The sequence below is a fragment of the Siniperca chuatsi genome, linkage group LG7 (genome assembly GCF_020085105.1).
Source record: "Siniperca chuatsi isolate FFG_IHB_CAS linkage group LG7, ASM2008510v1, whole genome shotgun sequence".
NCBI classification, from domain to species: Eukaryota; Metazoa; Chordata; class Actinopteri; order Centrarchiformes; family Sinipercidae; genus Siniperca; species Siniperca chuatsi.
In genome coordinates, this window is record NC_058048.1 from 22856486 (window position 1) to 22872653 (window position 16168).

At 41.2% G+C, this 16168-nt stretch overlaps 3 protein-coding genes across 3 annotated transcripts; all 3 read right to left on the reverse strand.

The window, feature by feature from the left end:
* Positions 1 to 1472: 1472 nt before the first annotated feature.
* On the reverse strand, positions 1473 to 2935 carry LOC122879357 (odorant receptor 131-2-like). Its single transcript, XM_044203365.1, has one exon. The coding sequence runs from the start codon at positions 2762 to 2764 to the stop codon at positions 1814 to 1816; it is 951 nt and encodes a 316-aa protein (XP_044059300.1). The 5' UTR covers positions 2765 to 2935; the 3' UTR covers positions 1473 to 1813.
* A 2770-nt stretch (positions 2936 to 5705) lies between these two features.
* On the reverse strand, positions 5706 to 8337 carry LOC122878947 (odorant receptor 131-2-like). Its single transcript, XM_044202494.1, has one exon. The coding sequence runs from the start codon at positions 8198 to 8200 to the stop codon at positions 7265 to 7267; it is 936 nt and encodes a 311-aa protein (XP_044058429.1). The 5' UTR covers positions 8201 to 8337; the 3' UTR covers positions 5706 to 7264.
* A 5483-nt stretch (positions 8338 to 13820) lies between these two features.
* On the reverse strand, positions 13821 to 15435 carry LOC122878943 (odorant receptor 131-2-like). Its single transcript, XM_044202483.1, has one exon. It carries the CDS (start codon positions 15143 to 15145, stop codon positions 14222 to 14224), a length of 924 nt encoding a protein of 307 aa, XP_044058418.1. The 5' UTR covers positions 15146 to 15435; the 3' UTR covers positions 13821 to 14221.
* Positions 15436 to 16168: the final 733 nt, after the last annotated feature.

Sequence of the window (16168 nt, forward strand, 5' to 3'; positions counted from 1 at the left end):
TGTTTAGTATCAGTCAATTGCTAAATTAGCAGAAAATGTCATGGAAATACTCAAGTAAAGTACCTCTAAACTGTTCTAAAGTACAGTAGTAAATGTACTTAGTTACATTCCACCGCTGCTCTCTACTAAACCACATATTCTCTACTCTATCAAGCTATTATAGGCCAATATCTGCAATAATTTCTTAACGCTTGTAAATGATTGTAAACAGGAATAAAGGTGCAGATAATTTAATTTAGTAAAAGGCAGCTCTTCTTTGGCTACATTATGAGCAGGGTTCAATTTTATTATCGTTTCTGACTCCTCACTGCTGCGGTTTGCTGCTGCCTTGCGCTGAAATATCCCTCCAAAGTTGAACTGTCTTTACCACGAGGTGTGTGACACCTCATGTCAAATGATTGCTTCTAATAACTTTTAGTAGCCACTAGTACCTGTCTCATCTGCCGATGCTCCACTCTAAGTGGCTGTTTCTGAACGTGAGAGCCATGTGTTACATGATGTTAAGCTTTGCTAGGTAATGTTGATAGATATAATGTCATATGACATTGTAGCTATGATGCTGATTAATTTATGTTATACGATGCAAATATGCTCCAAGCTAGATTCCTGGCTGACTGCCTTCAATCCAAACAACTGCTGATATTAGCTTAAAACATTCTTAAACTGTGTTAGTTGTGCTCACGTGTCTTTTGAAAGAAATTAGTTGGTACCCTGATTAACCTTTCTTGGGGAAAGACATGACTCACAAAGCAGGTGCTCCAGACCAGCATCAGCAGTAGGCTGGATTCCCCACCCCCCAGAAATAAAAAACAAACTTTTCATTCCAGGCTTTTCGAGGTCCCTCCAACCGTTGGGGCCCTGGGTAGTCAGACCCATTCCCCCCACTACACCCCTGAACACGACTATGCAATGTGCTATGCCATGTGATGACCCACCTTGAATCTGGTTCTCTCTCTCTCTTTCTCTTTCAACCCAACCGGCAGCAGCAGATGGCTGCCCACCCTGAGTCTGGTTGTGCTCGAGGTTTCTGCCTCTTAAAAGGAATTTTTTCCTTGCCACTGTTGCAAGTGCTTGCTCAATTGTTGAGTCTCTGTAAATAATATTGCAAAGAGTACAGTCCAGACCTGTTCTATTGGACAAGTTCAATGAGATAACTTCTGTTATGAATTTGCACTATATAAATAAAATTTATTTGAATGTGCGACCGATAATCTCAAATTATAACAGCATTTTTATCTCCTAAACCCTCAATTTGCTGGCCATTTTAAATCTGACAGCGGATGTCATTCACTGTAGTGGGTGTTTACATTTTCTGTATGTTTTGCAAAGTGGTAAGATGGTGTGGTGGTGTGAGTGGATGAATGTTGGTGAAGGGTTTTTCTCTGTATACATTTTTTGTCTTAACATACATTTGAGTCATTGTTTGTGAAATAAAACTTTAATATTAACAGCATAGATAATGATGACAAATATGAGTCATGAGAGTTATTTATTGTTAAATAAGTCCCTCTTTTAACATATGTCATATTTGTTGCTAGATTTGAATACTAAAACGGTCTATAATCAATATTACATATAACTTAACATAAAGGGCAGAAAAAAACTCAAAAATGTAGTCAGCCCAAATGAACAATGACGCAAGACCACAAAAACAGTGTTGAGCTTGCATTGTTGCTTAAATAGCAATTCAATCAGTCATGTTTCTAACAATAAACTAGTTTGAAATAAAACATTCTTAAAACATGCTTATGTAAAAGTGAATTGCAGACATGCTCAGCAGATTTTTTTTTTATTAAAGCATTGTGCAACTTTTCTATTGGAAAATGATTAATCTACCTTGTCGAATATTTCTTTTATACAAGTCAAAGAAGGCATAGTTTTTCAGTGCATGAAAAAAATGTTCATCCCTCAGGCCATAAATGAGAGGACTCAGACATCTTGGAGCAACGCTAAACAATATGTAGTTAAAGTACCTGACATCATTAAATAATTTTAAATTAATCTGATGTACAGCAGTTTCTATGAATGGACACCACAGACGGGCGAGACAGAGCAGCAGCTGGAAAGCGTGAAGAATTACTGTTCTGAGCCCTTTCCATGTTGACTTTTTATTCTCTCCTGATGCAAATTTTGCCACTGTCATTATTTTAACATAGGAGAATACAATGATGATACACATAATCAAGAAGTAAAACTGATAAACAGCTGACCGAATATGATCCTGCCACCTGTACAAAATAAACATCTCCACAGAGCATCCCCTGTATTGGCTGTACAAGCTAAGAGGGGCTGATGCAAAGAAGGTGGAGAGAACAACAATGCAGGGTACAGAGCTGAGGCCGTGAATGATGAGGATGCATTGCAGAGTGCTGCGTGTGGAGCACAGCTGTCCATGGTGCAGGGGCATGCAAATGGCCACGTAGCGCTCCAAGGTCATTGCAGTCAGAGTAACTGGTGTGACAGTATTATACAGAAGTACCACAACAGAGATAATTATACATAACCAAACTTGCATTGTAAACTGAAAATAACTCAAGATGAACAGAACATCAGACATGATTAATATCAAGCTATCAGAGAGTAGTGTAATAGCAAATAAGATGTAGCGTGCAGTTGTGTAGAAGCACTCCTTTTTAAAAAAGGTTATGATAAGAAAAATGTTGATGCAAAGAAAAATCATCACCAGGACCTGCACAGCAATGACCCGGTCATTGATCTGCCGTAGCAAGAACTCACCACCAACCAGTGAGTTGTTATCAGCCATTACTTTTCTAAGCAAGTTTTTGAGGTACTGCTAGGTGTTAAAATGTCATTAAATGTGTCGGTCAAAAGAAAATGAAAATCTTATCACAAAAAGACCAAACCCTTCCCTGCAGCAGCATAGCACTGTGGCACACATTTCCAAAGGCAAATGTTGTCTGTTGAGGTCTGCAGTATTGTGAGAGAGGGCTGTGCATGAAGACTTTATAGGAGCAACTACAATCCAAGCAGAGTAACAGCAGGTGAAACTTTGCTCCCCACAGTGTCGTCATTGCTACTTTCTGCTAGTCTCCCTCAGTGGCCTCTGTAGATGAATCCAGGTTGCAAGCGGATGTAAACAAGCCACCATTACTGCAGTGGCACCTCACTTGTAAACCACAGTATAACACGACAATAAATGTAAAGGATTTTACTTTTTAAGCTCTTTTGTCAAGTAATTTGTCTTGGTAGTTGGTGAAAAGTCATTGAATGCCAGTCAAAAAAAGTTTCAGAATCAAAATCAGAAATACTTTATTGATCCCCGAGGGGAAACTCTTTTGTTATAGCAGCTCACTATCACATCAGTGAGCAGGAATAGAATTACTAAGCAAAAAATATAAAACACTATAGTACAGGTTAGATAAATTAAGTACCCAGTTGGTATAAGTATAAAATTATAATAAGTGTAAAGTACAAATTGGGTTTACTGGTTGATGATAGTGTAATAATACAAGTAGTAAGTAATAGTGCATGAACAGTCAAGTTAAGTGTAGCCTATTAAGATTATAATGAGACGGAGTATATTGCACAGCAGAATATTGAATATTGAACATTGAATATTGCACAATTATGTCAAGTATTGCAGTGATGATAATGATAAATGTCCAGTTTAATGACCTAGGGTCATATAGACTAACACTTAGAGGGAGGAGTTAAAGAGTTTGATGGCCTCAGGCAGGAATGACTTCCTGTGGCGCTCTGTGGTGCTTTTTGGGGGGGGTGAGTCTTCCACTGAAGGTACTCCTTTGTTTAACCAGCACATCATAAAGTGGGTGGGAGACACTGTCCAAGATGGCATGTAGTTCGGCCAGCATCCTCCTCTCTGACACCACCGCCAGAGAGTCCAGCTCCACCCCCACAATGTCACTGGCCTTACAGATCAGTTTGTTGAGTCTGTTAGTGTCCACTACCCTCAGCCTGCTGCCCCAGCATGCAACAGCGATAGCTTTGATGCTCTTTGAGTGGTTGGAAGACTAGAAAGGGACTATACAAGTACAGTCCATACAGGATAGCACTGGCCACCACAGACTCATAAAACATCTTCAGCATTGCCCGGCAGATGTTGAAGGATCTCAGCCTTCTCAGAAAATAGAGGCGGCTCTGGCCCTTCCTGAGCTTATGTTTTTAGCCCAGTCCAGTTTATTGTCCATATGTAGTCCAAGGTACTTGTAGTCCTCAACAATGTCCACACTGACCCCCTGGATAGAAACTGGGGTCACTGGTGCCTTGGCCCTTCGTAAGTCTACAACCAGCTCTTTAGACTTTGTCGCATTGAGCTGCAGATGGTTCTGCTCAAACCATGAGACAAAGTTACCCACCGCAGCCCTGTACTCAGTCTCAATACCACCGCAAACATAAGCTCAGGAAGGGCCAGAGCTGCCTCTATTTCCTGAGGAGGCTGAGGTCCTTCAACATCTGCCGGACAATGCTGACGATGCTTTATGAGTCTGTGGTGGCCAGTGCTGTCCTGTAAGCTGTTGCATGCTGGGGCAGCAGGCTGAGGGTAGCGCACGCTGACAGACTCAACAAACTGATCCGTAAGGCCAGTGATATTTTGGGGGAGTGGAGCTGGACTCTCTGGTGGTGTCAGAGAGGAGGATACTGGCAAAACTACATGCCATCTTGGACAGTGTCTCCCATCCACTCCATGACGTGCTGGTCAAACAAAGGAGTACCTTCAGCGAAAGACTCATCCCCCCCAAAAAGTACCACAGAGCGCCAAAGGAAGTCATTCCTGCCTGTGGCCATCAAACTCTTTAACTCCTCCCTTAAGTCTCAGTCTATTTGACCCTAAATCATTAAACTGGACATTGGACTATTAACATCACTTCAATACTTGAAATAATTGTGCAATATTCTCTGTTTAATACTGCTGTGCAATGTACTCTTTTGAGTTTAAAATTCCCTTTTTATTGATATTTATTCATACTTCTATTACTGCTGTGCAATATCCACCGTCTCATAATCATCTTAATAAGCTACACTTAACTTGACAGTACATGCACTATTACTTATATTATTACATTGTATTGTTATACCATACATACATCAACTGGTAAATCCACTTTGTATTTTACAATGTATTATTATATTATTAGTGTATTATATTTTGATTTGCTTAGAACTTTTATTCCTGTGTGCACTGACGTGATAGTGAGCAGCTGTAACAAAAGAGTTTCCCCTCGGGGATCAATAAAGTATTTCTGATTCTGATTCTGATTCTGATTCTATAATGGTTCTTGTATCGATCTTAGTTTGGCCCCTCACCCCTCACCATGATCTGTCCCCCTCCCCAAAATGCTGATCTTAGGTTCACAGTGGCACTCAAACCCCGCCACCACGATAGGGTAGAAATTCTCAGCAGGGTTCATATTTTTGTGAGAATATGATGGTGACAAACATCATTAAGGATTAAAACTGATTTATAACACACCAAACACAACTCTGTCATATGTAACTGATATATAATTCTCCAAATATAACAACATTTCCTGCTCAAGACCCCATATCAGTTGCCAGCATATTTCACCTTTTAAACTTGCTGTTGCTCTGTACAACAGCGTAACTTATCAAGATAATATACTGTACATTGATTTGGACATATAATTGGTTTCTTGTTTGTGGAGAAACGGTGTAAATAGGAGGTGAATTGGCATAATTGTACTCCAGTATAACATTAAGAAATGTTATGAATTGGATATAAACCTAATATATTTTTGAGTGGAAAACCTGTTGGATACATTACCTTTCAGATATAATAGAATACCCTGGAATTACCCACTTTTACTGTCATCACACTGTCACTCTGGCCTTACATTTTATATGTTTAGAAAGAAGCAACAGAAATTGCATGGGTATTGTATATAAGTTAAATAGATGAATGGAAAACAGATTTATTAGTTATATTTAGTATGGAGAGACTATTGATTAGAAGAGGGTATGGCCAAATAATTATTTAACATAATGGAGTTACAATCACCAATTTTTACAAGATAAAATGATTCAGAAATATCTTTCAGCAACCACATACAGGTATATACACTTGTTTTAAAGTGTTCTGATATTAAGCATTTTTGGCGTAAAGGGACTGTGTGTAGTATGAAATATTGTTGGGGTTCACATACCATGTCTACTAAGTTTTGTTTCTGGATGATAGCTCAGCTCTCAATCTGGTATAAAAAACCAAGGTCCTTTTTTTTTACTTTATTACAACCAAGAAAATATTTTATGTATTTATTTATGTTTTTCAAAGCGGCAAGAATGGGGGGGGCTGAATGTCGGTGAAGGCTTTTTTTCTGTATAAATTTCTCCAAACATACATTTATGTCATTGTCACTGATATGAAAAGCAAATAAACACTGGGTATATATATATATATATCTTAATAATAGCATTTAGAGTTTAGAAGACATAAAATGTATGTAACAATCTGTTGGCAATCTCATCTCAGCCAACAACGCAGATCTCAGGCTCATAGGGGCACCCAAACTGCTCTCACCGTCCAGTCCTCGGAGGGGTTCATTATTTTAAATTAGGATAATATGATGGAAACAAACATGATTAAGAAGTAAAGCCCTCGGTCAAGGGCTCTTGAGTATCCGCACACCTGCACAGTGTCTGTCCTGGGCAACTCCAGAAACGAAGGCAGTCCAGCCCTTTTCCAGGAGTTTGGTTCCAGAGCTGATGCTATGCATAGATGTGGGCCCAACTATATCCAGCTGGTACCGCTCCACCTCCTGCACCAGAACTGGTGACATTCTAAGTTCCTAGATTCTGGTTTTGGCAGCCCCAAAACTCAAGACCCCATATCAATTTGCAGCATATTTAACATTTTAAACTTGCTGTTGCTCTTTTCAACAGTGTAGGGGGTGAATGTCGGCAGAGGCTTTTTTTCTGTATAAATTTCTCTAAACATACATTTATGTCATTGTCACTGATATGAAAAGCAAATAAACACTGGGTCCAAACAAAGCAATAAAAAACTTTTAGTATAGGCATAGGTAACAAATTTGAGGCATAGGACTATTTATTATCAGTAGGCTACATGTTATAAATTGTTATTGGGTAAAAATGCCTCAGGGGTCTCAGACTTAGAAGTAGAACATTTTTAAAACATGCGTCTAAATCTTAGCTACTGAGAAAGTGAAACCAGAGCTATGCTCAGTAATTTATAAGTTTTAATAGAATTATTTTAGTAAATAAGTTACATGCTTTGTGCAATTCTTCTGTTGAAAAGCCAATTGATTTAATTTCTCGAACATTTTTTTTTTTTATACAAGCCAAAGAAGACATAGCTTTTCAGCTCAAGATAAAACTTTTCATCTCTGAGGCCATAAATGAGAGGACTCAGACATCTTGGAGCAAGACTAAACATTATGTAGTTAAAGTACCTTACTTGAATAAACAGCATAAAATTAATCTGAAGGACAGCAGTTTCTATGAATGGACACCACAGCTGGATGAGACAGAGCAGCAGCTGGAAAGCATGAAGAATTACTGTTCTGAGCCCTTTCCATGTTGACTTTTTATTCTCTCCTGATGCAGCTTTGGCCACTGTCATTATTTTAACATAGGAGAATACAATGATGATACACATAATCAAGAAGTAAAACTGAGATACAGCTGACCGAATATGATCCTGCCATCTGTACAAAATAAACATCTCCACAGAGCATCCCCTGTATTGTTTGTACAAGCTAAGAGGGGCTGATGCAAAGAAGGTGGAGAGAACAATAATGCAGGGAACAGAGCTGAGGCCATGTATGATGAGGATGCAATGCATAGTGCTGCCTGTGGAGCACAGCTGTCCATGGCGCAGGGGCATGCAAATGGCCACATAGCGCTCCAGGGTCATTGCAGTCAGAGTAACTGGTGTGACTGTAGCATACAGAAATACTACAAGAGAGATAATTATACATAACCAAACTTGCATTGTAAACTGAAAATAACTCAAGATGAGCAGAACATCAGACATGATTAATATCAAGCTATCAGAGAGTAGTGTAATAGCAAATAAGATGTAGCGTGCAGTTGTGTAGAAGCACTCCTTTTTAAAAAAGGTTATGATAAGAAAAATGTTGATGCAAAGAAAAATCATCACCAGGACCTGCACAGCAATGACCCGGCCATTGATCTGCTGCAGCAAGAACTCACCACCAACCAGTGAGTTGTTATCAGCCATCACTTTTCTAGGCAAGTTTTTGAGGTACTGCTGGATGTTAAACTGTGATTATTAAATGTGTCTGTCAAAAGAAAATGAAAATCATATCACAAAAAGACCAAACCCTTCCCTGCAGCAGCATAGCATTGTGGCACACATTTCCAAAGGCAAATGTTGTCTGTTGAGGTCTGCAGTATTCTGAGAGAGGGCTGTGCATGAAGACTTTATAGGAGCGACTACAATACAAGCAGAGTAACAGCAGGTGAATCTTTGCTCCCTACAGTGTCGTCATTGCCACTTTCTGCTAGTCTCCCTCAGTGGCCTCTGTAGTTGAATCCAGGTTGTAGGCGGATGTAAACAAGCCACCATTACTGCAGTGGCACCTCACTTGTAAACCACAGTATAACACGACAATGAATGTAAAGGATTTCACTTCATTTCACTAAGCTCTTTTGCAAAGAAAAGTTTACAATCTCAATAACCCTCGAAATAACATACCCCAAAGTAGAGGGGCTGAAATCAGCAGTCCTCTGTTATATTGAGACATAGCATTGAATTAAATGCAGATGGAATCGCTTCCTTAAATTTAACTACAGCACTATCAGATAGAAAACTAGAGTAGGAGTTTTTGCCTAATGGCGTGTGGTCCAGTAATAGGAGTTCAAAAGTTATTAAACAATTATCCGATAATGAAGGATTCTGTGGAAAGACTATTAAATGTTCAATTTCAATTCCATATACCAGAACAAGGTCGAGAGTGGATTTATGTACACTCTGACAGAAGCCAATCAAATCTAACAATGAGATAAACACAGTAGTAGTAAAATCACCTACAATAATTACTTTATCTGTTTTAAGGACTAAACTTGATAATAAATAAAAGAAAACAAAGATTAAACAAAGTGGTGTGGAGAGACTCTGCTCCTGAAGAGTCTGCTGGCTTAGAGAGAGAGAGTGTGGGAGGTGGAGGAAGGGCCTTTTGTAGTTTGATCAGGTGCCACCGATTTAGTTGATTGGGAGCTTCCTGAACAAAGAATAGAAGCCAAGTATACAAAACACTACATTGGTCATAACACTAGGTTTAAAAACCTAGTTTCCCCATATACGGTATGATGCCATAGGGCTATACTTGTCACAGTGTTGTACAAAAAGTTCAGGTTCAGGAAGCAAGAATCTTATTGATATTTCAGTCCACCCTTGGGTGGATGTCTAGTGTCCCAGACAAATAGTCATAGTCTAGGGCCCACTGCATCATTCTAGCGGTGGTCTTCACAATCTTATCCAAGGACCCAACACGTGCCACTCAAAATTTTAAATGTCTGTGACCGTACCAACAGCCCAAAGCTCCTTGTTGATGATTGGCATGTTGGTCTGTGGGACTCTCAGGCCAATCACTTCCTCTTCTTTTACACTGGCACAATGTGGCAGAGGTCCATCCATCCATTTTTGCCATTTCTCCCATCCCTCTTTTCCCAGACATATCCTTCAGATTCTCCCACAGAATTCCAAGGCATTCTCAGGCCAGACTGGATATGCCAGCATGGGTCTGACCCAGGTTCTCCTCCCAGTTGGGCACACCCAGAATACCTCCACCAGGAGACGTTCAAGAAGAAGAAGAAGAAGAAATAACCCAGCCCAAGTACGGTTGCCAGACTCTTGCCAGAATCGGTCCAAGTACACTGGTCTGGGTCCGGCTACTGAAACTGAACCGGCAATCACCCCAACAAAAATGGCAGACCTGGCCTATACTGGTCCAAGTCTGGGTCTGCCAGAGTTAACCCAATATCTGCCTATGACTGATCCTGCCAGAAGTAGGAAATGTTTAATTAGTAATACAAAACCACATATATTTAATAAAAACAAGGACCCTTCCCTTTACCAATGCAATATTAGTTTATTTGTTAAATTTAGTATACACTTACTTAATGTAACACAAAATTGTATTTTGTGTTCAACATAACACTGAAACTCTTCTTGTACTGATTTGCTTTTGATATGTAGAGTGAACACAAATTATTAATTTTATTGAACAGGAAAAACATTTTTAAAATTACTGTCAAGTGTCAATTATTGTCAAGTGCACAGTCTATGTGTTATTCATTGAAGTTCCCCTCCAGACATGTTTTAGGATATATAAAAATACTTTTGCTTTGAGCAATTTGTAATAATTTTTCCACAGTTACCTTGTTAAAATTCTTAAAATGACATCTACTCACTCACTGAAAAATCCATTCAGGTGATACGTTTTCAGTTAAAAATGACACCATGAATATCTGTTATAAGAATAAACAAACTAACAAGTAACTCTCATACATACTGTGCATGAACTAACATCAGTATTAAGCTGGGTACTATTTGCAGAAAGGGGCCATGAGCAAATCTTGTGGCACCCTCCTCAAGCAAGCCTGTGTGATGGATAGATGGGGGGGCAGACAAAGACACACAGTTAGTCAGACAGTCAGATAGAGATAGACAGATGGACCTGCAGAGTCTGGTCCAGCGGTATCTCTTCACCCATCCTTCACCACCTCTGGCGGCTAGTGAGATGGCGCAGCTGGGGACCTTCTCGGGCTCAGCGGGGGAGTGCGAGGAATTTTTGGTGAAGTGTTACCTAATTTCCAACCTGTATTCACCTCAGTTTCCGACTGAACGTTCCAAGGTAGCCTTCGTAGTTCTCCGGCTAGGTCCCATCGCCGGCCCCCTGTCCAGCCGGGTCGGGACCTCCAGAGGGTCCCAGCCTTCGTCTTTGCCGCCGGCCTCCGGTGACCTCCCGCCTGAACCACAGGCATTCCAGGCCTCCAGATGGGGTTGAACTTAATTGCAAGACGCATGATTGCAGCTCTGACCCTATCAAGCCCCCGGGCCATCCACCCGGGGTCCCCTGCACCTCGCCTGTCCAGTCCCCGGGTAGTCCGCCCGAGGTCCCCAGCTCCTCGCCAGGCCAGTCCCCGGGTCCTCAGCCCTGCACCAGGCCAGTCCCTGGGTCGTCCGCCGGAGGTCCTCAGCTCCACCCTGGTTTGGCTTTATGACATCAGCCCGAGACTCCCCAGTCCACACAGATCCAAGCTCCTGGTCGTCCATCCGAGGCCTCCCAGCCACACATGCCCAGGCTCCGGCCGGTCACCCGCATCAGCCCGTTCCCCGTGGTGGAAGACAACCACCATGTCGGTGGGGGTTTTTTCGGCCCTCGGGAGCTGGCCGTGGAGGGGGGGTACTGTCACAGATACGGCAGGCTTCACCAGCCACCAATCACCCACACCTAATGGGCTCACTGAGTGCATTATTGACTACATTAACTTCTGTGTGGACTGCAATGTCCCAACTAAGATGGTCCATTGTTATCCAAATAACAAACCGTGGGTAACAAAGGACATCAAAGACATCCTGAATGCCAAGAGGAGGGTCTTTACTGATGGTAATAGGGAGGCGGTGAGGGCAATCCAGGTCGACCTGAAGGTGAAAATCAGGGAGGCCAAGGAGAAGTACAGGAGGAAGCTGGAGCGGAAACTCCAGCAGAACAACATGAGAGAGGTCTGGAGCGGCATGAAGAGCATCACTGGCTTCAGACTGACTGGCAGCAGAGGAGTTGAAGGCAGCTTGGACAGGGCCAACAAACTTAATCTGTTCTTTAACAGATTCGACACACCGGCTCCTGCTCATCCCTCCTCTAACTCGGCTGCTGTCAGCCCTCAAGCTCCTCTGAGTACTCTGCTCCCCCCTCCCCATCAGGCTAACAACCCTCTTCACACTAATGACTCCCCCCCTCCCCCACCTGTAACCTCTGCTGTGTGCCTGACTGCTGACCAGGTGAGAGGACAGCTGATGAAACTCCACTCAAACAAGGCTGCAGGCCCCAATGGCGTTAGCCCTGGGGTACTAAAAGCCTGTGCCCCCCAGCTATGTGGAGTCCTTCAACACGTCTTCAACCTGAGCCTGAGTCTTCAAAGGGTCCCTGTTCTGTGGAAGACATCTTGCCTCGTTCCTGTGCCGAAACCGCCGCGTCCCAGTGGCTCCAAGGACTACAGACTGACTTCCCACATAATGAAGACCCCGGAGAGACTAGTGCTGGAACAGCTGCGGCCCATGGTTGGACCCCTCCTGGACCCCCTTCCGTTCGCCTACCAGCCCCGGCTGGGAGTTGAGGACGCCATCATCTTCCTACTTAACCGCATCCACACCCACCTGGACAAGCCGGCAAGCAGGGTGAGGATCATGTTTTTTGACTTCTCCGGTGCTTTCAACACCATCCGGCCAGCCCTGCTGAGTGAGAAGCTGGCAGCAATGCAGGTGGATACCCCCCTTGTGTCCTAGGCCTGTGGTCTACCTGACTGACAGACCACAGCACATGCGCCTGCAGCACTGCATGTCAGACAGCATGGTCAGCAACACTGGGGCCCCTCAGGGGACTGTCCTCTCTCCCTTCCTCTTCACCAGCTACCACACAGAGTCCTGCCACCTCCAGAAGTTTTCTGATGACTCTGTAACTGTAACTAAATATGTAATAAGTAATAGCAATAAGCGGAGGTGCATGTACTGTCGAGAGTAATAGAGGTATATAGTATCAGTAACAATAAATAAGAAAACTAACATGGGAAAACTAATATTGCACGGGAGTAGTACACAGAATATTACACAATTATTATTAATTATGGCGGAGAAGTAATGCTCAATGTCCAGTTTAGTGACCTAGGGTCAAACAGACTAACCCTTAGAGGGAGGAGTTAAACAGTTTGATGGCCACAGGCAGGAATGACTTCCTGTGGTGCTCTGTGGTGCTTTTTGGAGGGATGAGTCTTCCGCTGAAGGTGCTCCTTTGCTTGACCAGCACGTCATGGAGTGGATGGGAGACACTGTCCAAGATGGCGATTTTTCTATGTGTAAAGCAGTGGTTCTCAAACTTTTTCTGTCACGCCGCCCTTCTGTAGCCGAGAAAAGTTCATGCCCCCCCACCACATCAAAAGTGGATTTAATTTTTAATCATTTATCATTAACAATACGGCCGATTTAAATGAACAAAAGATTCAGTTTAGCAAAATAGCCTTGGTAGCATTAGAGCACTTTTGTTTGTTTGTTTGTTTTGAATCTTATTCATGCAACTTTAGGTCTCCTCAACATCCACACCCCCTGCAGTGGCTCGAAGACCACTTGTATAAAGTAACACGAGGATATAACTACACATGACTTGAACTGGAAGCTATAATTTACTATTTATCTAGTGACATAAGCTCAGCTCAACAACTGAACAGAGAAAAAAACAGAAAACAGTGGGGCTACTGCTGTAAGAATGCCATCTAGATTGAGCAATATGCACAAGGGATTGCTGTGGTGCTCAAAATTCAGTCGGCAGTCTGCTGTGACTGAATAAAGGGGGACTCACTGAATTTTATAACGACAGTGGCTAAAAAACTTTAATTTTATTTTTTAAAATAAATTCACATCTGGCCGATACCGGATCCACTTAATTGTGTTTGTGGGGGGCCTTCAAGAGACTTGGTGTTTTGTCCATGGAGGACATAGTAACAATTAATGTTATTATAGACTGAGTTTTAATGCTGCAGGAGTCAAGTATAATCAACATGGCATACATGGAAGCAAAGACTTGAAGAATCCAGTGAAGTCATCTCACACAGATACAACAATATAAGAAAAAGAAAGCATCCAGTCTCAACTGGGGCTTTTATTGTAAACACAATCATACTTAATTGAACCATATACAACAAGCAAACCATACAAGTAAATTCAGATATAACAAACATTACAATTTTAAAAAGGGGCAAAAGGCTATTAGAATTTCTGATTAACAAATAAAAAGATAAAGGGGCATTAAAAAGCAAAAAGGATTAGCAATGTATCAACAGCTGTACACAAAGACTTTAAGAGGGTGTTTCCATACCATGTAGATGAAGGCACCTTCATAGGACATAAGTTGCATGATGGATCATTCAGTTTGCCCAAAAGCTGTAATTATATGGATTCAGTATGACCTTGGGGTTAATAGTTGAACAGTCTGTAGCAAGATTAGGGCTCAAATTTGTCAAATTGTCAAAAAAATTTTCTGTACAACCCACAGAGAGCATAGTATTTCAGTGCAAGAAAAAACTTTTCATCCCTGAGGCCATAAATGAGAGGACTCAGACATCTTGGAGCAAGATAAAAAGTAATGTAATTAAAGTACCTGACATTATTGTATAACATGAAATCAATTTGAAGGACAGCATTTTCTATGAATGGGCACCACAGCTGGATGAGACAGAGCAGCAGCTGGAAAGCATGAAGAATTATTGTTCTGAGCCCTTTCCATGTTGACTTTTTATTCTCTCCTGATGCAGCTTTGGCCACTGTCATTATTTTAACATAGGAGAATACAATAGTAATAAACATGATCAAGAAATATAACTGATTTATAGCTGACTTCAAATGACTCTGCCAGCTGTGAAAGATGAACAACTCTACAGCGCAGACCCTGTATTGTTTGTAAAAGCTAAGGGAGGCTGATGCAAAGAAGGTGGAGAGAACAATAATGCAGGGTACAGAGCTGAGGCCGTGAATAATGAGGATGCAGTGCAGAGAGCTGCGTGTGGAGCACAGCTCTCCATGGCGTAGGGGCATGCAAATGGCTACATAGCGTTCCAGTGTCATTGCCATCAGAGTAAATGGTGTGACTAAAGTGTATAGAAATGACAAAATGTATAGAATGAGACACAACCACATTTGCATGTTCACACGAAAATAGCTAAAAATGAGCAAGATATTTGTTATGATCAAGATCAGACAATCAGACAGTAATGTATTTGCAAATAAGATGTAGCGCATGGCTGTATAGAAGAAATCCTTCATAAAAAAGGTTGTGATTAGCAAAAAGTTGATGCAAAGGAAAAGTGCTACAAAAACCTGAACTAAAATGACCTGGTAATTAACGCGTTGCATTAAAGATTTACCACCAACCAGTGAGTTGTTGTTAGCCATATTTTTCTCTGTTTTAAAGGTTTTAAATTCTGCTTTTCTGTGGTGATTAGCTCAAATAAGTTCAATATGAAGGACCTCACAGCTGCAACTGGTAAACTTTGCATTGACCAAAACAAAAACAATAGACAGCAGTAGCATATGGCACATATGTATGATAAATCTGACAGAAAGACATCAACAGGTCAAAGGACATAATGTCTTTTAGTTTAGCAAACCATCCCTGCAGTAACTTGACATTGTGACACACAGCTCCAGAGATGTCTTCTGCTGAGCTCCGTGTAGCCTTCTGAGAGTGGACTGTGTAAAAAGACTTTATAGGGACAACTGTAACACAAGGGGAACACCAAATGAAATGAAATGACACCACAATGTTGTAATCACCAGTTAACAGTGCTAACACACTTCATAGGCTGTGTGTCTTCAAAAAGACCTTAAGGCAGCAGTTACTACTAAAATATGTTAAAACTTGAATACCCTAAATGGTTGGGGACCTCTAAACTAGTTACTCTACTCTTTCCATGTGCAATATGTCTGTATTTGTTGTATCTTTCCGTCTGCAGCTGGCCTTATCAACAAGACCCAGGACTCTCATACGCACCCAATCCCCCCTTATAGTACCCCCTTATTAAACTCATACTGTAAACATGTGTTTTGCACATTCCCATGTACATATTTTGCACATTGCACATCCCTGCACAAACTATTAAACAACAGTAATTTTGTACATATTCTTTATTATTTCCTTATAAAATTTTTTCATATAATTATAGATCTTATTGTCAATTTTATATTTTATTTTTATGATTCTTGACCTGCAGTACTTGCTTTATCTTTCTTTATATTTCTACTATGTTTATTGTTTTGCACAAAAATACCAAAGCAAATTCCTTGTATGTGTAAACCTACTTGGCATCTAAAGCTGATTTTGTTTCTGATTCTTACCTATTTAACCAATGTTTAGACTGATAAATGTTTTGGGACAATTTAGTAGTTTTTAAGGCTTAGGTTTAGATTGTTTTTTCT